The sequence below is a fragment of the Sapajus apella genome, unplaced genomic scaffold (assembly GCF_009761245.1).
Source record: "Sapajus apella isolate SASKATOON/1434 unplaced genomic scaffold, GSC_monkey_1.0 scaffold152, whole genome shotgun sequence".
In the NCBI taxonomy this organism is placed as follows: Eukaryota; Metazoa; Chordata; class Mammalia; order Primates; family Cebidae; genus Sapajus; species Sapajus apella.
In genome coordinates, this window is record NW_022437092.1 from 2,215,103 (window position 1) to 2,234,515 (window position 19,413).

The 19,413-nt window shown below is 53.3% G+C and overlaps 1 protein-coding gene and 1 long non-coding RNA gene across 5 annotated transcripts; both read right to left on the bottom strand.

The window, feature by feature from the left end:
- Nucleotides 1–518: 518 nt before the first annotated feature.
- Nucleotides 519–16,763, bottom strand: GIPC1 (GIPC PDZ domain containing family member 1). 4 transcript variants are annotated; one of them, XM_032265759.1, is made up of 9 exons: nucleotides 16,621–16,763; nucleotides 14,579–14,633; nucleotides 12,659–12,746; nucleotides 5,637–5,957; nucleotides 3,321–3,506; nucleotides 3,033–3,213; nucleotides 2,168–2,280; nucleotides 1,435–1,516; nucleotides 519–1,319 (listed from the first exon to the last, which is right to left on the bottom strand). In XM_032265759.1, exons 4-9 carry the CDS (start codon nucleotides 5,922–5,924, stop codon nucleotides 1,168–1,170), a joined length of 1,002 nt encoding a protein of 333 aa, XP_032121650.1. In that variant the 5' UTR covers nucleotides 5,925–5,957; nucleotides 12,659–12,746; nucleotides 14,579–14,633; nucleotides 16,621–16,763; the 3' UTR covers nucleotides 519–1,167. The 4 variants fall into 4 exon arrangements, with proteins under 4 accessions (XP_032121650.1, XP_032121651.1, XP_032121654.1 ...); XM_032265760.1 differs by lacking the exons at nucleotides 14,579–14,633; nucleotides 16,621–16,763 and adding an exon at nucleotides 14,227–14,249; XM_032265763.1 differs by lacking the exons at nucleotides 5,637–5,957; nucleotides 16,621–16,763.
- Nucleotides 16,764–18,071: 1,308 nt separating this feature from the next.
- On the bottom strand, nucleotides 18,072–18,587 carry LOC116541526. The gene is made up of 2 exons (XR_004264846.1): nucleotides 18,352–18,587; nucleotides 18,072–18,263 (listed from the first exon to the last, which is right to left on the bottom strand). It is a non-coding gene; the product is annotated as an uncharacterized LOC116541526 (long non-coding RNA).
- Between the last annotated feature and the right edge of the window lie 826 nt (nucleotides 18,588–19,413).

Here is a 19,413-nt window from a genome sequence, read left to right on the forward strand (position 1 = left end):
TCTCTCTGATCACCCTCAATCCTCCAGAATGAAGTGGGTTGTCCAAACAAGAATGCCGGGTTTATGTCAGGGTTTATGTCCTTGGTGCCCCATGGACGCCCCGTGTCCGGCATTGGGCGGAGTGTGGTAGGGGCTTCATCATGCCTATCCCCCACCTCCTGGCATGGGGGTGGGGCTCTGGCAGGCCCGAGGTTCCGTCTTTTTCCAAGCCAGGTTTCAATGCCCCGGTGCTCCCTGAGGTCCGGGGTTTGTCACCGGCTGCCAACAGCCTCGTGAAGCTGCAGGAGGCGGGAGGCCTTGTGGGAGAGGGGGCAGGATTTGAACCCTCTGTAGTCCAGGAAGCTCTGGCCCTGCCTGGAAGCCTGGTGGCCTGTAGCCAGGAGCAACAGTGGGAGGGGCAGGCGGCCTGGTGCCAGCTCCTAATTCAATTTGGAGCCTGCGGAAGATGGATTTCAGCTGCTGAATTCTTTCTCAGCCCCAACCCACCCCCTCTCCCCACCCCCCCGAAGCCACACAGGTCCAACAGCAGAGATTCTTTATGTTCAGACAGCAAATTCAGATACAAAAGCCCACTGCCATCGTCCCTCCCTCCCTCCTACTCTGGGCCAGGGATGGGCCTGGAAGGAGAGATGGATGTGGGGAGGAGGTTGGGGGGTTCACAGCAGACTCGTGTCAGATGCGGAGGTAACAGACTCCACGGGGAGGGTGCTCTCTCAGGAGGAGCGAGGGCATTATTGCATTTGCTGGGGGGAGCGACAACCCCCTCCCCTGTATTCCCTGCGTCAGGAAACTAGGAAGGTCATGACCCCCAAACAGAACCCAAGGCCCCAGGGAGACGGAGGGACCAGTTTGGCAGCTGATGGTGGAAAGTGGAGGAGGTGGGGGTGGCCGCCCAATGTGGCCCATCCCTCCCCTTCCCGTGCCTGACCCGGCTGAGGTAGGTGGGAACAGGGCACAGGGGGGCAGTAACCCTGGCCAGACTGAGAACCAGGGAGGGGATGGTACCAGTTGGAGCGGGGTAGGCCGGCCCCATCTCCCCTCCCATCGTCCCGGGGCTGCTGAGCTAGGCTCAGGTCGGAGGTTCAGGTCCTGACATTGGTGACCCTGCCGGGGGGTCCCCACCAAGTTGGGCCCGGGTCATCATCATCGCAGGGTCCGGAGGAAGTCCTAGTAGCGACCAACTTTGGCGTCCCCAATGGCGCCCCAGACGTCAAAGACAAACTCGTCGGGGAAGGCAAAGTCGCCCAGCCGTTCATCCAGGGCCTCAGCCAGCTCATCAGGGTTCCTTTTGTCCTTTCCCAGCTCCACCATGGTGGCCGCTATTGGGAGAGGGGGCAGAGCGGAGGCACAGATGACACTAGGGGCCGAGGGGCTCAGGGTAGACTCAGACCCCACCAGACCTAGAAGTCCCTCCCCCAGGCAGCCTCCACTCACCCAACTCCGTGTCCCTGATACCCATGTAACTCTCCAGCAGGTCATCCACCTTCTCGATGGCCTTCTCCTCAAAGGCAGAAGGCTAGGGGCCGGGGAGGGGTGACAGTGACAACATAATGATGAGAATGGACATTGCAGTTGGACTGACCACCCTTATCACTTTACATATATTCGTATTTAGTCCTCAGGATGACCCTGAGAAGGAGGTGTTGGTGTTCATCTCATCCCCATTTTCCTGATGGGCAAACTGAGGCCCGCGTGCCCAAAGGAGGTCCCTGGGAGGTGGGAGGTGGCAGAAGTGGACTGGAATCCAGGCTGTCTGCCCAGAGTCCCTTCAGCTAACAGGTAATGCTGCCTGCTAGAAAGGGAAGGGAGGGCCGGGTGAGGTGGCTCACATCTGTAATCCCAGTACTTTGGGAGGCCAAGGCGAGTGGATCACCTGAGGCCAGGAGTTCGAGACCAGCCTGGCCAACATGGTGAAACCTCGTCTCTACTAAAAATACAAAAATTAGCTGGACGTGGTGGTGGGTGCCTGTAATCCCAGCTACTTGGGAGGCTGAGGCAGGAGGATCATTTGAGGCAGAATCAGGAGGCAGAGTTTGCAGTGAGCCAAGATTATGCCATTGTACTCCAGCCAGAGTGACAAGAGCAAGACTCTGCCTCAAAAAAAAAAAAAAAAAAAAAAAAAAACAGGGAAGGGATGGCAGGGATAGGGTACGGCTGGAGCACTCACCAGATCCTCCACCGTGGCGGGGCCCCGGGATCGGAGCCGCAAGGTCCCTCGGCCGGTGCCCAGCTGTGGGCCAGAGCCAGGGCGGCCACCCGCTGAACGCTGGCTGATCATGTCTGAGGGAGGCAGGAGAGGGGTGAGCATGGGGGAAGGTTGGTTTGAGCACGCTCTGGGCAGGAACTTGTCCCTCCTGGCTTTCAACACCGCCCCAAACTTCAAGCTTCTGCAAGTTCCTGGGGGCTGGGGTGATTCCAGGAGGGCAGGAGTCCTGACTCAGGTGAGGCATGGATGTGGGGCAGAGCAGAGAGACAACTGGGGGCCAGGAATAGGAAATGCTGGAGGGGAGACGGGAGGAGCCACTTCTGCTCCCAGGGCTGGGGGACAGGGAGCGGGGGTACCCCAGCCTGAGTCTGCAGCTGCCTGAGTCAGTCTCCTCTTGGCCAAGGGGGTATGGCTGCTGGGCCACGGACCAGCCCTACCTGCCCGGGGAAGTGATTTAGCCCCCCCCACCTCAGGGGCCTGGGGCCCATTCCTGAGAGTTAGTGAAGCCAGATGGAAAAGTGGGGGGGCTGGCACTGGGTGGCCAAGCCTGGCCTGTCGGGGTTGGGGGGCTGGCCAGGGATGAGGGCGCTTGACTGGGCTAATGGCCCCTGGAAGCTAGGCATGAGGGCAACTTCCTCCTTGCCCCCGCCCTTTCCCCAGTTGGGCCAAGAGTTAGCACCCTGTCTTGGGGCAGGGTGGAGCTGCGCCCACTTCTCTTGCAGTTGGCCAGGCTCGAGTGCCACCTGCTGGCAGCTCCCAGCACCACTGCCTGCACCCACACAAGCAGCACCATTGGGGAGAAGGGTGGTGGGGGGCGGCTCCTCACCAAAGGCCTTGCGAGGCTCTGTGAGTTTCAGCGTGAAGGTGCGGCCTCGGGGAAGCTCCTTGAGCAGCCGGGCCACCTCGTAGTGCCGGCAGCCCAGCAGGCTCTGCCCGTTGATGGCCTCAATCATGTCGCCCACGCTGATGACATGGATGTGGTCGATCACACTGCCCTCCTTGATGCGCTGCGGGGGCAGGGAGGCATCAACAACTGGGACTGTGCCCTGCTTTCGGGGGTCCCGTGGCCCGCCCGTGCTCCCAGGCCTTCGGGATGCCCCATCTCCCCAGGCACCTTGATGAAGGCGTAGCCAGCCCCGTTGTCCGTGATGGTGAGCCCGAGTGCATCCTCCGACTTGAACACCTCCACCTCCTTGCGCTGCCCTTTCACGTGGGCGAAGATGAAATCCTCCAGCCCTATCTGGCCCCCCAGGAGCTTGTCCATGTCTACTTTGTGGGTGTTCAGGGTGCAGAACATCACCTGCAGAGGTGGGAGACACTGAACCCTCTCCTCCCTCCCTCCCCGTTTGGTAATCACCACTGCCGGGGGCAGGAAGAGAGGTGGGAGAGTACTGGGGGAACTCCACCCCAGTGCCCGACCACCCACTGAGCCAGGGCCAGGGCAGGGCTCCCCATTAGTGTGTCAGTTCTGCTAAGACTAGGATTTAGTTTTCCTTTCTTTTTTTATTTTGAGACAGGGTCTTGCTCTGTCACCCAGGCTGGAGTGCAGTGGTGCGATCATAGCTCACTGTAGCTTCAACCTCCAGACTATTCCAGCAATCCTCCCACCTCAGCCTCCCGAGTAGCTGGAAATACAGGTGCATGCCACCATGCCTGGCTATTTTTTTTTTTTTTTTTTTTTAGACAGTGTTTCACTGTTGTTACCCCGGCTGGAGTGCAATGGTGCGATCTCAGCTCACCAGAACTTCCACTTCCCTGGTTCAAGCGAGTCTCTTGCCTCAGCCTCCCAAGGAGCTGGGATTACAAGCATTCAGCACCATACCTGGCTAATTTTGTATTTTTTTTTTTTTTTTTTTGAGATGGAGTTTCGCTGTTGTTGCCCAGACTGGAGTGCAATGGCACGATCTCGGCTCACCACAACCTCCGCCTCCTGGGTTCAAGCAATTCTCCTGCCTCAGCCTCCCAAGTAGCTGGGACTACAGGCACGCACCATCGTGCCCAGCTAATTTTTGTATTTTTAGTAGAGACGAGGTTTCACCTTGTTGACCAGGATGGTCTCGATCTCTTGACCTCGTGATCCACCCGCCTCGGCCTCCCAAAGTGCTGGGATTACAGGCTTGAGCCACTGCGCCCGGCCAATTTTGTATTTTTAATAGAGGCAGGGTTTCTCCATATTGGTCAGGCTGGTCTCGAACTCCCAACCTCAGGTGATCTGCCCACCTCGACCACCCAAAGTGCTGGGATTACAGGCGTGAGCCGCCATGCCCAGCAACCTGGCTAGCTTTTGTATTTTTTGTGGAGCTGGGGTCTCACTATGTTGCACAGGCTGGTCTCCAACTCTTGGGCTCAAGCGAGCCTCCTTCCTCAGCCTCCGGAGTAGCTGGGACCACAGGCATGTGCCACATAGTTAAAAAAACTTTTTTAGAGATGGGAGTCCCATTATGTTGACCAGGCTGGCCTGGAACTCCTGAACTCCAGTGATGCCCCCACCTCAACCTCACAAGTAGCTGGGACTACAGGTGTGCACGCTGTGCCTTGCTAGGATTTTTGTCCTTGTAAAAATTCACTGCTGCTTCCAGGCAATGGAGCCTGGCACACAGTGAGTGCTCAGAAAATGCTTGGGGAGGACACAGAAACTCACTCCACACTCCTGCATCTACTTCCTGCTCAAGTCTACTGTTGCCTTCCTTGCCCCCCTCCCGCCCCCACCCACACAGTGCTTAGCACCAGGCAAGTCAGCCTCCCACAGTGCTGGGATTCTCCAAGGCATCACGGAGAAGTGCACCTTGTATCTGGCCTCCAGCCTCCACCATCTCCTGGGGCACGGGCCTCCCAATGCCTGACAGGAACTCAGCATCCAGCCCTGGCCATCAGTTCCCACAGTCCATTGGGATGCAGGCCTCTCAGTATCTGATGGGAACTCAGCATTAAACTGTAGCCATCAGCTCCCCACAATATACTGGGGTGCAGGCCTCCCAATGCCTGATGGGAACTCAGCATCCAGCCCTGGCCATCAGTCTTGCACAATCTACTGGGATGCAGGCCTCTCAATCCATCCATCCATCCAATCAATCCATCCAGCCCTGGCCTTCCACAATCCACTGGAGCTCAGGTCTCCCAGTGCCTGATGGGATCCAGCCCTGGCCTCCAGTTCCCCTTAATTCACTGGGACACAGGCCTCCCAGTGCCTGATGGGAACTCAGCATCCAGCCCTGGCCTCCAGCAGTTCCCCACAATTCACTGGGCACAGGCCTCCCAGAGCCTCATGGGAAGTCAGTGTCCAGCCCTAGTCATCGGCCCCCAACACCGAGGAGGGCACAGGCTCATCATTTGCAGCTTTGGCATCTGAGCCCCAGCTCATGAACAGGATGTAAGCTCAGGCCTCTGGCCCACCATCAGGGACCCCGGTGCCCGGCTCCCCGTAGGATACCTCGGCAGTTGGCAGGCGGAAGGCCTCGGCGATCTTGCCGTACAGCTCCTTGACGTTGGTGAAGCCCTCGATGCGGCCAGTGGGACTGCCGTGGGCCAGCTGGGTGTGGAACACGAGGCGGGGCCGCAGGGCTGGGGGTGGGGGGGGCAAGCCCATTTGGGGCCTCCCTACCCCACCTCCGACCAGGGGCCCTGGCTCCTCCTCGCCTAGCCCGCCACGGCCTGGCTCAGCCTCCTCATTTTCCACTAGAGGGGGTGCCTTTTTCCGCCGCCCCAGTCCCAGCGGCATGAGCAGCGAGAAGTAGGGTCACACCCGGGAGATCTGTAGGACAGGAAACGGGGCTCAGGGCCTGGGCAGGGCCTTGAGTGCCCCTCCCTCACTACTCGAACCAGATAGGCCCACGGAAGTGCTGAGAGAACAAACACCTCGGTTGAAATCCTCATCTCTTGAATAGTGAAGGGACACTTACATAAAAGTAATAACAGGGCTGGGCACGGTAGCTCACACCTGTAATCTCAGCACTATGGGAGGCCAAGGTGGGTGGATCACTTGAGGTCAGGAGCTTGAGACCAGCCTGACCAACATGGTGAAACCCCTCCTCTACTAAAAATACAAAAATTAGCCGGGTGTGGTGGTGCACACCTGTAATTCCAGCTACTCAGGAGGCTAAGGCAGGAGAACTGCTTGAACCTGGGAGGTGGAGGTTGCAGTGAGCCGAGATCGTGCCATTGCACTCCAGCCTGGGTGAAGGAGCAAGACTCCATCTATAAATAAATAAATGTAGTAACAGGCTGGGCACAGTGGTTCGCACCTGTAATCCCAATACTGTGGGAGGCTGAGATGAGAGGATCACTTGAGGTCAGGAGTTCAAGATGCCTGGCCAACATGTCGAAATGCCATCTCTACCAAAAATACAAAAAAATTAGCCGGGCGTGGTAGCACGCACCTGTAGTCCCAGCGACTCAGGGGGCTGAGGCGGGAGAATTGCTTGAACTGGGAGGTGAAGGTTGCAGTGAGCCAAGATCACACCACTGCATTCCAGCCTGGGTAACAGAGCAAGACTCTGTCTCAAAAAGAATAACAATAATAATAATAACACCAGCTAGGATCTATTGCTTTGTGACCTTCCTTGTGTGTTTGTTTCATTTGTTTGTTGTGACAGGGTGTTGCTCTGTCACTCAGGCTGGAGTGCAGTGGTGCAATTAAAGCTCACTGTAGCCAGGTGTGGTGGCGCGTGCCTGCAGTCCCAGCTACTCAGGAAGCTGAGGTGGGAGGATCGCTTGAGCCCAGGAGTTCTGGGCTGTAGTGCGCTATGCTGATTAGGGGTCCGCACGAAGTCCGGCATCAATGTGGTACCTCCCGGGAGTGGGGGACAACCAGGTTGCCTAAGGAGGGGTGAACTGGGCCCAGGTCTGAAACAGAGCAGGTCAAAACTCCCGTGCTGATCAGTAGTGGGAAAGCGCCTGTGAACAGCCACTGCACTCCAGCCTGGGCAACATAGCGAGACCCCGTCTCTTAAAAAAAAAACTTATAAAATTACTGCAATAGGACGACTCTAAAAAAAAAAAAAACTTATAAATTAAAAAAAAATAGCTAACTGTAGCACTGTAGCCTTGATCTCCCAGGCTCAAAGGACACTCTCTCTTCAGTCTCTCAAATAGCTGGGACCACAGACATTTGCCATGAAGCTAACCTTTTTTTTTTTTCTGCTTCTTTTTTTTTTATTTTTAGCAGCGATGTCCTGAGAACCATTTTTTTTTTTTTTTTTTCTTGAGATGGAGTCTTACTTTGTCACCTAGACTGCAGTACAGTGGTGTGATGTCTGCTCACTGCAACCTCTGCCTCCTGGGTTCAAGCAATTCTTCTGCCTCAGCCTCCTGAGTAGCTGGGATTACAGGTGTGTGCCACCACACCGAGCTAATTTCTATAGTTTTAGTAGAGACAGGGTTTCACTAAGTTGTCCAGGCTGGTCTTGAACTCCTGACTTCAAGTGATCCTCCTGCCTCTGCCTCCCAAAGAGCTGGGATTACAGGCGTGAGCCGCCACACTTGGCTGACGCTCAGCTATCATTTTAAAACTTTTTGCAGAAATTGGGGTCTCAATATGTTGCCCAGAGTGATCTCAAACTTCCAAGCTCAAGTGATCCTCCTGCCTCAGCCTCTCAAAAGTGCTAGGATTATAGGAATGAGCCACTGTGCCCGCTTTTTTTTTTTTTTTTTTAGGAGTCAGGGTCTCAGCTGGGCATCGTGGCTCACACCTATAATTCCAACACTTTGGGAGGCCGAGGCAGGTAGATCACCTAAAGTCGGGAATTTGAGACCGGCCTGGCCAAAATGGTGAAACTCCGTCTCTACTAAAAATACAAAAATTAGCCTGGCATGGTGGTAGGCACCTATAATACCAGCTATATGAGAGGCTGAGGCAGGAGAATGGCTTGAACCCAGGAGGTAGAGGTTGCAGTCAGATGAGATTGCACCATTGTACTCCAGCCTGGGCAACAGAGCGAGATTCCATCTCAAAAACAAAAAAGAAGGAGTTGCAATTCTTGTCTCTGATAAAATAGATTTTAAACCAACAAAGATCAAAAGAGACAAAGAAGGACATTACATAACGGTAAAAGGAGCAATGCAACAAGAGCTAATGATCCTAAATATATATGCACCCAATATAGGAGCACCCAGGTACATAAAGCAAGTTCTTAATGACTTACAAAGAGACTTGGACTCCCACACAATAATAGTGGGAGACTTTAACACCCCATTGTCAATATTAGACAGATCAACGAGAAGAAAATTAGCAAGGATATCCAGGACTTGAACTCAGACCTGGACAGTGTGGCGATTCCTCAAGGACCTAGAAATAGAAATTCCATTTGACCCAGAAATCCCATTACTGGGTATATATCCAAAGGATTATAAATCATTCTACTGTAAGGACACATGCACACAAATGTTCATTGCGGCACTGTTTACAATAGCAAAGACCTGGAACAAACCCAAATGCCCATCGATGATAGACTGGACAGGGAAAATGTGGCATATATACACCATGGAATATTATGCAACCATCAAAAATGATGAGTTCGTATCCTTTGTAGGGACATGGATGAACCTGGAAACCATCATTCTCAGCAAACTGACACAAGAACAGAAAATCAAACACCGCATGTTCTCACTCATAGGCAGGTGTTGAACAATGAGAACACATGGACACAGGGAGGGGAGCATCACACACTGGGGTCTGTTGGGGGGAAATAGGGGAGGGACAGTAGGGGGTGGGGAGTAGGGGAGAGATAACATGGGGAGAAATGCCAGATATAGGTGAAGAGGAGGAAGGCAGCAAATCACGCTGCCACGTGTGTACCTATGCAACAATCTTGCATGTTCTTCACATGTACCCCAAAACCTAAAATGCAGGCCGGGCGCGGTGGCTCAAGCCTGTAATCCCAGCACTTTGGGAGGCCGAGGCGGGTGGATCACGAGGTCAAGAGATCGAGACCATCCTGGTCAACATGGTGAAACCCCGTCTCTACTAAAAATACAAAAAATTAGCTGGGCATGGTGGCACATGCCTGTAATCCCAGCTACTCAGGAGGCTGAGGCAGGAGAATTGCCTGAACCTAGGAGGCGGAGGTTGCGGTGAGCCGAGATCGTGCCATCGCACTCCAGCCTGGGTAACAAGAGTGAAACTCTGTCTCAAAAAAAAAAAAAAAAAAATTAGCCAGGTATGGTGGCACATTCCTGTAATCCCAGCTACTGGGGAGGCTGAGGCAGGGGAATCGCTTGAACCCGGAAGATGAAGGTTGGCAGTGAGCAGAGATCGCAACATTGCACTCACTCCAGCCTGGGCAACTCCGTATCTAAAAAAAAAAAAAATACTTGGCGCAGTGGCTAATGCCTGTAAACCCAGTACTTTGGGAGGCCAAGCGGGTGGATAATGAGGTCAAGAAATCGAGACCATCCTGGCCAACATGGTAAAACTCCGTCTCTACTAAAAATACAAAAATAAGCTGAGCGTGGTGGTGCACGCCTGTAGTCCCAGCTACTCAGGAGGCTGAGGGAGGAGAATAGCTTGAACCTGAGAGGTTGAGGTTGCAGTGAGCTGAGATCGTGCCATTGCACTCCAGCCTGGTGACAGAGTGAGACTCCATCTCAAAAAAAAAAAATGATTATAAGGAGGAAGTCTTTGTGTTGCCCAGGCTGGTCTGGAACTCCTGGCTTCAAGGAGCTTTTGGCCTCCCAAAGCTCCGGCACCACAGGTATGAGCCACCATGCCCAGCCCACGACCTTCCTTAATCCTCACACCACACTGTAACATAGGGATCGTGTTATACTGTAATTATGCCCATTGAACAGATGAGAACATGGAAACAACTAAGATTCTTTTTTTTTTTTTTTTTTTTTGAGACAGAGTCTCGCTCTGTCACCCAGGCTGGAGTGCAGTGGCGCGATCTCAGCTCACTGCAACCTCCGCCTCCTGGGTTCAAGTAATTTTCCTGCCTCAGCCTCCCGAGTAGCTTGGACTACAGGCATGCGCCACTGCATCTGGCTAATTTTTATATTTTTAGTAGAGATGGGGTTTCACCATGTTGGCCAGGATGGTCTCCATCTCCTGACCCCGTGATCCGCCCGCCTCGGCCTCCCAAAGTGCTGGGATTACAGGCGTGAGCCACCGCGCCCATCAAAGCGACTAAGCTTCTATTTTCCTATCAGCCACAGTGACTAACGCTGTGTGCCAAAAATGTCTGACTCACCACCTTCAAAGCATACAGGCGGATGGCACTTCCTGGCCTCCTTGTGACTGGGCAGGTAAATGATTATTTCTGGTGAATGGGCTGTAAGAGGAAGTGGCACATGGCATTTCTGGGCTGAAGCATTTAAATGCTGGAGCTTCCAGAAATCTATGTCTCCCAGGCAGGGTGGCGAGCCACATTTGATATGGCGTCGACAATATGAAGCCAGGTCTTCAATGACTACAGGGAATGGAGCCCCTGCTGAGCCACAGTGGAAGCATAGCAGGAAGCAAAAGCAAACCTTTGCTGAATTCAGCCACTGAGACTTTTGGGGTTACCAACTAAGACTTTTAGGGTTACTACAGCAAAAATTGTCTTGATGGACATACATTTTTTTTTCTGGTCTTTTTTTTTTTTCATTTTTTTTGAGACAAAATCTCGCTCTGTCACCCAAGCAGGAGTGCAATGGCACAATCTCAGCTCACTGAAACCCCCGCCTCCTGGGTTCAAGTGATTCTCCTGCCTCAGCCTCCCAAGTAGCTGTAACTACAGGAGCACACCACCATGCTTGGATAATTTTTGTGTTTTTAGTAGAGATAGGGTTTTGCCAGGTTGCCCAGGGTGGTCTTGAACTCCTGACCCCAGGCAATCCACCCACCTCGGCCTCCTGAAGTGCTGGGATTATAGGTGTGAGCCATCGTGCTGGGCCCCTGTTTCTTTATTTCTCTCTTTCTGCATTCTCCCCTCCCTTCAAACATTTTTTTTTAGTACTTACCATATTCTGTGCACCATTTTAGATATTGCCTTCAATTAAAAAAAAAAAGATCCCTGACTAGGGCCACCATGTGCAGTTACACGAGTTGTACACTGTGCAAAAGTACTAGACCAAGGCAGCAAGTGGGACTGAACTCAGCCTGTGCTCTGCCTGCCAAGCTACGCATCTTGGTGTGGTGTCTGCCAGGAGGAAGAGATGACTTTTTTTTTTTGAGACAGAGTCTTGCTGTGTCATCCAGGCTGGAGTGCAGTGGCACCAACTTGGCTCACTGCAACCTTGCCTCCCGGGTTCCAGAAATTCTCCTCTCTCAGCCTCCCAGGTAGCTTGGGACTACAGGTGCACATCACCACGCCCGGCTAACGTTTTGTGTTTTTAGTAGAGACAGGGTTTCACTACGTTGGCCAGACTGGTCTCAAACTCCTGACCTTGTGATCCACCTGCCTTGGCCTCTCCAAGTGCTGGAATTACAGGTGTGAGCTGCCACGCCTGGCTGAAGAGATGTCTTTGTAATTCACTCACAGATGCTATGTACATAGGCTAGCTGGGGCTCTGCCCACGACCTCTGGAAGAGGACAGTCCGGAAGAGGAAATGCACAGTGAGCAGGGAAAGGTGTAAATGTCTAATATTATTTTTTTCCTTTTGTTTTGTTTTTTCTTTTGTTTTCTTCTTTTTTTTTTTTTGACAGTCTTGCTTTATTGCCCAGGCTGGAGTGCAGTGGTGCAGTGAGGCCTCACTGTAGCCTGACCTCCTGGGCTCAAGTGATCCTTCCACCTCAGCCTCCTGAGTAGCTGGAACCAAAGGTGCTTGCCACCATGCCCTGCTCATTTTTTTATTTTTATTTTTTAGAGACAGGGTCTTGCTGTGTTGTCCAGGCTGGTCTCAAACTCCTGAGCTCAAGCAATCCTCCAGCCTCGGCCTCCCAAAGTTCTGGGATTACAGGCATGAGCTACTGTGCCCAGCCTCATATAATTTTCAATGTTGATGTGGAGACAAAGCGAGGTAAGTTCTATAGACAAGATCAGGAAGGGCCTCTCTGAACAAGTGATGCTGCACTTGAGACCTGCATGACAGGAGGAAGCACCATGCAAAGATTTGGGGCGAAAACATTCCAAGTAGAGAGAACAGCCAGTGGAAAGGCCCTGACCTGAGCTGCGGCTGGGCGCGGTGGCTCACACCTGTAATCCCAGCACTCTGGGAGTCCGAGGCAGGTAGATCACCTGAGGTCAGGGGTTTGAGACTAGCTTGACCAACATGGCGAAACCCTGTCTCTACTAAAAATACAAAAATTAGCCAGGCATGGTGGTGGGCGCCTGTAATCCCAACTACTTGGGAGATGGGGTTTCACCATGTTGGTCAGGCTAGTCTCGAACTCCTGACCTTGTGATCCGCCTGCCTCAGCCTCCCAAAGTGCTGGGATCACAGGTGTGAGCCTCCCTGCCCGGCCCGCACCCAATCTTATGTATCCATTTGTTCACGAATGCATTCATACCTGGTCCATCTCCATGTTTACTCACCTAAACTAGTGCTCTTGCCTCCTGAGGGTTTCCCAGCTTCCGCCCTCACCCCCCACGAGTTCGTGTCCAGACAGCAGCCAGAATGGTCCTGTAAAACAGAAGTCACGTCACATTTGTCTCTGTTCTGATGCCTCCTCCGGCTCTGGCCTCACTGGAAAGAAAACAGTGTCAGCCAGCCACCACAACCAGCCTTGTTTTGTTTTCTTAGTCAGGGGTGTCATTCTGTTGTGCAGGCTGCAGTGTGGTAGTGTAATCATAGTACACTGCAGCCTCCACCTCCTAGGCTCAAGTGATCCTCGTGCCTCAGCCTCCTCCGTAGCTGGCACTACAGGAGCACACCACCTTACATGGCCAATTTTCATTTTTATTTTCTGAAACAGAGTCTCGCTCAGTTACCCAGGCTGGAGTGCTGTGGTGTGATCTCGGCTCACTGCAACCTCTGCCTCCTGGGTTCAAGCAATTCTCCTGCCTCAGCCTCCCTAGTAGCTGGGATTATAGGCTCACGCCACCACGCCTGGCTAATTTTTGTATTTTTAGTAGAGATGGGGTTTTACCATGTTAGTCAGGCTGATCTCGAACTCCTGACTTCAGGTGATCCACCCTCCTCAGCCTCCCAAAGTGCTGGGATTACAGTCATGAGCCACGGCACCTTGCCTTAATTTTTTTTTTTTTTTTTTTGGATAGTTGGGGTCTTGCTATGTTACCCGGGCTGGTCTCAAACTCCTGGGATCAAGTGGTCCTCCTGCCTTGGCCTCCCAAAGTGCTGGGACTATAGGCATGAGCCACTACATCCGGCCAATAATATTTGTTGAATCAATGAATGGATGAATGAATGATCCCAACACCCACACTCCCAGCAGTCTGGGTACCTGACCAGGGAGACAAAGGGGTACAGGCTCCCGTCTCTGCAGCAAAAGCACACGTCCATGCTGTGGCCCCACATCTCTTGCTTCCCAGGTTAGTGCTGGGCACATAGTAGGTGCTTCATCTAGCCAGGAAGGCAGGAATAGCATCTCCCTCACCTTTCATTGTCTGTGTTTTTTTTTTCTCTTTTTTTTTTTTTTTTTGAGACAGAGTTTTGCTCTTGTTGCCCAGGCCAGAGTGCAGTGGTGCGATCTCAGCTCACTGCAACCTCTGCCTCCCAGGTTCAAGCAATTCTCCTGCCTCAGCCTCCCGAGTAACTGGGATTACAGGTATGTGCCACCATGCTCAGCTAATTTTTTGTATTTTTAGTAGTGACGAGGTTTCTCCATGTGGGTCAGGCTGGTCTCTACTAAACAAACAAACAAAAATAGCCAGGGGTGGTGCTGCATGCCTGAAATCCCAGCTACTGGGGAGGCTGAGGCAGGAGACAATTGCTTGAACCTGGGAGGTGGAGGTGGCAGTGAGCCAAGATCATGCCACTGTGCTCCAGCCTAGGTGACAGAGCAAGACCCTGTCTCAAAAAAAGAAAAGAAAAGGAAAAAAGCCCTTGTCATCCATCATTATCCCCGCCAACTCCACCAGCTCTGTGCACTGGGAGGCAGGAAGCTAAAAACCTAAGTCTGGAACCTGGCTTCATCTCTTACTAGCTGTGTGGCTTTGGGCAAGGGTCTTAACCTCTCTGAGCTCCAAGGAAAACACACATGTGCTTGGAATAGTCCTGGCACACAATAAGGTTTTTGTAAATATTGGTGATGATTATTACTACTGCCATCTGTACCGAGATTCAAACTTTCAAGATCCCTACATCCAGACCAATTCCCAACCTCTGTACTCTCTCTCTGCCCGCACCCTCTGCCCTGGTTCATGCTGGCTTCTGTGTCTCCACCTGTGAGTGAGGATTAACAGCAGGGAGGAAAGTGAGTGGTTAATGAATCTGCCTGCCACAGCCATAAGAGGCTTCTTGGCCTGGGTTCAAATCCCACCCCTGCCACTTACCAGCTGGGTGGCCGTGGGCAAGTCACTTCACTTCACAGGGCCTCAGTTTCTTCATCTGAAAAATGGGTGGAATTCCTGTCACTCTCAAGGTGGTTATGGAAATCCAAAGAGATTGCGCATGTATCCCTTCTACACTCTGCCTCAGACTCCATGTAAGGAAGCTGTTGTCATTATTACTGGTATCTCCTCCTCTGTCCTGCCCTGCCCAGGAATATCCCAGCCCTCTCTGCCTGCCGACCTACTCCAGGCTCACTCCTCCAGGCAGCCTCCCAGGCTTGCCCCAGCATGTTGGATCCACCCATGTGGTACAGACAGCTCAGGCCCATGAACTTAATTGCATGCTGCCCTGGCAGAACTCTTGTCTTCCAGCCTCAGGCTGTCATTTAACTTCATGTCTCTATTTTAAAACGTAAACGAGATGGCATCACTGCCCTGACTGAAACTTTACAACGGTTTCCCACCTTCTGGAAGAAAAATTGCACACTCCTTACTGTGACCCACAAACCCCTGCAGAATCCCTGCTCTGGGTTCATCTTCTGTTCCAACCGGATTCCAAGCTTGGTCCAGCCTAAAGAAAGACCTTGGCCTTGCCCCATCTATTTTTTTTTGTTTTGTTTTTTTCTTTGAGATGGAGTCTTGCTCTGTTGCCCACGTTGGAGTGCAGTGCCATGATCTCGTCTCACTGCAACCTCCACCTTCCAGGTTCAAGCGATTCTCCTGCCTCAGTCTCCCAAGCAGGTGGGATTACAGGCATGCACCACCACGCCTGGCTAATTTTTAGTAGAGGCAGGGCTTCCCCATATTGGCCAGGCTGGTCTCAAACTCCTGACCTCAAGTGATCCACCTGCCTCGGCCTCCTAAAGTGCTGGGATTACAGGCATGAGCCCCTGCGCCCAGCCCCCTCATCTGATCTGTGTGGCGCTGGCACCCCCTGCCCACAGCTCTCTATAGTACTACCCACACATGTTTTATTCATAGCACTTAGTGTCATCTGAAATTATCTTATTTACTTGATAACTTGCTTGTTGGCTGCTTCCTTTCAGAATGCCAACTCCTCAAAAGCAGGAATTTTTGTTCACTTATGGTATTTTCTGTGCCAAGAACAGTGCCTAGCATGTGCCCATAGTAGGTGCTCACTTTAAATATTTGTAGAATGAATGAATGAATGAATGTGTCTCAGGTCCTCATTCTGACTGCTCTCTGCACACCTCCATCCTCAAAACAGCCCCTCAAACATGCCTACTGTGGGGTTACTGTCCTCGCCTCCCCACTTTCCCTGGCTCCCCTCACACCTGAACGCAGAGATGAAGAAGAGAAACTTCGGCCTGGATATTAACTGTTTGGGCTGGAATTTCAGCATCTGACCCCCTCATCCTGGCAAGGGCCTGAAGCTTCACAACCCCACAGCCATCCAGAAGCATAGTGTGGTCAGCAGGTGGAGGGGAAGGGGTTCCTGGGAGCACACAGAAGCTAGGGGAAGGGGGAAATCACGCCCAGGCTCCCCCTTCCCACACCGTGTTGCCTTGGAGAGAAGGAGGGAGAGAGGCCTCTGATTCACTCTTGAAAAACCGGCTCCTGGGTGTTTCCTGGGAGAACACCTACTGCTCAGCCTTGGCCCAGGTTGCCAGGGGGTACCCAGCAGGCCCAGGACCCCAGCATCCTGGGCCCCTGCAGATGTCACTCTCTTCTCTGGACCCAGGTAGTCAAACCTGCCCTCTCCAGCTCAGGGGAGAAGGGACATGAGGGCAGCTTCCTGTTTGAGTGGCTGGTGCCTGGTGATCTTTGGGGGTTGTGGGGGTGGGGGGGAAGGAAACAAAAGACCAACAAGTGTGGCCCTGATGATGAGTATGGGGTAGGGGTGGGAGGGGTAGGGGGCTGGAGCTACTCAGCAACAACTTAACTATGGAGCCAGTGGGTATCAAGTCTAGTGGCTGAGACTCCAGTTCTGGACCCTGGGGCATGAGTTCCAGTCCCAGATGTGCCAGTTACTAGCTGTGTGACCTTGAGCAAGTCACTCCACCTCTCTGAGCCTGCTGCCTCACCTTTTTCACAAGAAGGCACAACACCTCCCATGAAGTGTTTTGATTCAATCAATGATCCGCATGGTAAATGCCTGACACGGAAGCGCTCCATAAATGCTAGCTGGGGTGGAGTTTTTCATGATGATTATTATCCAGGTCCTCACTGCGTCCCCCCAGGCCCTGGAGGGTTCAGACGCGGTTTGCTCAGGGAAAGTGGACAGGAAAGGGTCAGAAACACCGACCCCGCGCCTGTCCTCGCCGGGATGGGGATCTTCCAGAAGGGAAGGGGGGAGGGGCAAGCCCGGAGACCCCCTACCCGGCGCTGGGAGGCGTTTGGTTTCTGCCCCCCAGCAGGAAGGGAGCTGCCCCCACCACCCCCACCCTCGCTTCCCCCAGGAAGGGGCCTCCGGCATCCCCGCGCTCAGCCTAAACCTCCAGTCGCGTCCACGGGGCCTGCCCCACCCTGCACGATCGGCCGGTTCCTCGCGGGTCCGCGACATCCAGGGCCCCCAGAGTGGACACATCCCTCCCGCGGGGGCCACTCACCTGCGCCGCCGCCGCCGCCGCCTCCCCGCGCGCACCCGGCTCGGCCCTCTGCAAACTCCTGCCTGGGCCTCTCCCGCAGCGGCGCCTAGGAGGGCGGGGCCGACGCCCGCGGAAGGCCAATTAGCGGCTGTCTCCCGGAGTTCGCGGCCAATCCGCGCCTCCCTCTTCGGGTGGACCCGACGGAAACATTCCAGAGGGATCCCTCCGCCTCACCCAGCTCTTCCCGACTCCCCCCGCGCCGCGAAGTAGTGGACCGTCCCACCCTGCCTGAGCCGCGGCGGGCTGTACCACCAGAGGGCTGAGGAGGGGGGCGGAGCTGTGGCTGGGTCCCGGCCAATCGCGGGGAAGGAAGGAGGCGAGCGGCCAATGGGAAGGAAGCTGGGGCCCCTGAACCACGTGCTGTTGGCTGAATGTCCGTCTGGGGTGCCCTGGAGGGTGAGGGGCGGGGGAGTCAGGTGACCGAGGCCAGGTTGCGGGACAGTATGCGAACTCCCGACGTCCGGGAAAGTGGACTGTTTAGGAGGCTTGAGTAGGGGTCGATGGCAGCCCTCAACCCAGTTCCCCGCCCGGCCTCCTCTGCCCCAGCCTGGCCATCCTCGGAGTGAATAAAAAGATGCATTCATACTCTGTGGGCGGGCGGAGACAGAGATGAATACGGAGGGTCGCGAGCGTCCCTGCTTCCTGGAGTGTACAATGGAGAAAGGCATTCATTCATTCATTCATTCACTCATCAAATATTTAATGTGCCCCCTGCTCCGTGCCAGGCTCTGTCCTACAGACAAACGCGTGAGCGAATAAGCCGAATATGCTTCCAGTAGAGATAACAGAGTGTGCAAAAGCCAGACAGAGATACAGCACGCTTTAGGATAGTGCAACATCATGGGAGCTGATAAATCAGTGTGGAAAGGCAAGATGAAATGAAAGACAAGAGTGAGATAGTTTTTATTTGCTTGTTGATTTGTTGGTCACTTACTACGTGCTAGATCACAGAGGGTACCCAGCCAGCCTCCGACCTTTCATGGATCTGTCTCCATCTGACTGTGAGGATGAACGGTGAGTCTCTCTTGTCAACCCCTCACTCCCACCTCAGGCTGCCACATAGCAGGTTCTCAGCAAACCTTTGTGGACAAATGCACCAGGTAGTTTATAAGGAACAGGGATTTCTCAGGAGGGCACAGATCCAAGAAACATGAGTCACAAACGCACCTGGAACAGGCCAGGACGCTCAGTTCCCAGGACAGGTGAGATTTCCTTGTTCTAGTTCAAACCCAACCACTTGGACAGCAACTGAATGCTGTGTGTTCTGGGAACTGTAGTTCCTGGAAGTCTCTAAGCGCTGAGACCCTGCTCAAGCTTCATCGGAAGACTGGTTCTTTACAGTTTCCAGGGTGAGACGTTGTGCATCTCAGCCCCACCAGGACCTGCAGAGGGGTAAAGTGAAAGGGGAGATGGAGGCCGAGCGTGGTGGCTCACGCCTGTAATCCCAGCACTTTGGGAGGCTGAGGCGGGCAGATCATGAGGTCAGGAGATCAAGACCATCCTGGCTAACACGGTGAAAGCCTGTTTCTACTAAAAATACAAAAAATTATCGCCGGGCGCGGTGGCTCAAGCCTGTAATCCCAGCACTTTGGGAGGCCGAGGCGGGCGGATCACAAGGTCAAGAGATCAAGACCATCCTGGTCAACATGGTGAAACCCCGTCTCTACTAAAGCTACAAAAAATTAGCTGGGCATGGTGGCGCGTGCCTGTAATCCCAGCTACTCAGGAGGCTGAGGCAGGAGAATTGCCTGAACCCAGGAGACGGAGGTTGCGGTGAGCCGAGATCGCGCCATTGCACTCCAGCCTGGGTAACAAGAGCGAAACTCCGTCTCAAAAAAAAAAAAAAAAAAAAAATTATCCAGGCGTGGTGGCACGCGCCTGTAGTCCCAACTACTCGCGAGGCTGAGGCAGGAGAATGGCTTGAACCTGGGAGGCAGAGGTTGCAGTGAGCAGAGATTGCACCCACTGCACTCCAGCCTGGGCTACAGAGCAAGACTCTGTCATGAAAAGAGAAAGAAAAGAAAAAAGAAAAGAAAAAAAAGAAAAAAGAAAAGAAAAGAAAAGAAGGAAAGGAAAGGAAAGGAAAGGAAAGGAAAGGAAAAAGGAAAGGAAAAAGGAAAGGAAAGGAAAGGAAAGAAGGAAGGAAGGAAGGAAGGAAGGAAAGAAAGGAAAAGAAAAGAAAGAAGGAAGGAAGGAAGGAAGGAAAAAGAAAGAAAGAAAAGAAAGAAA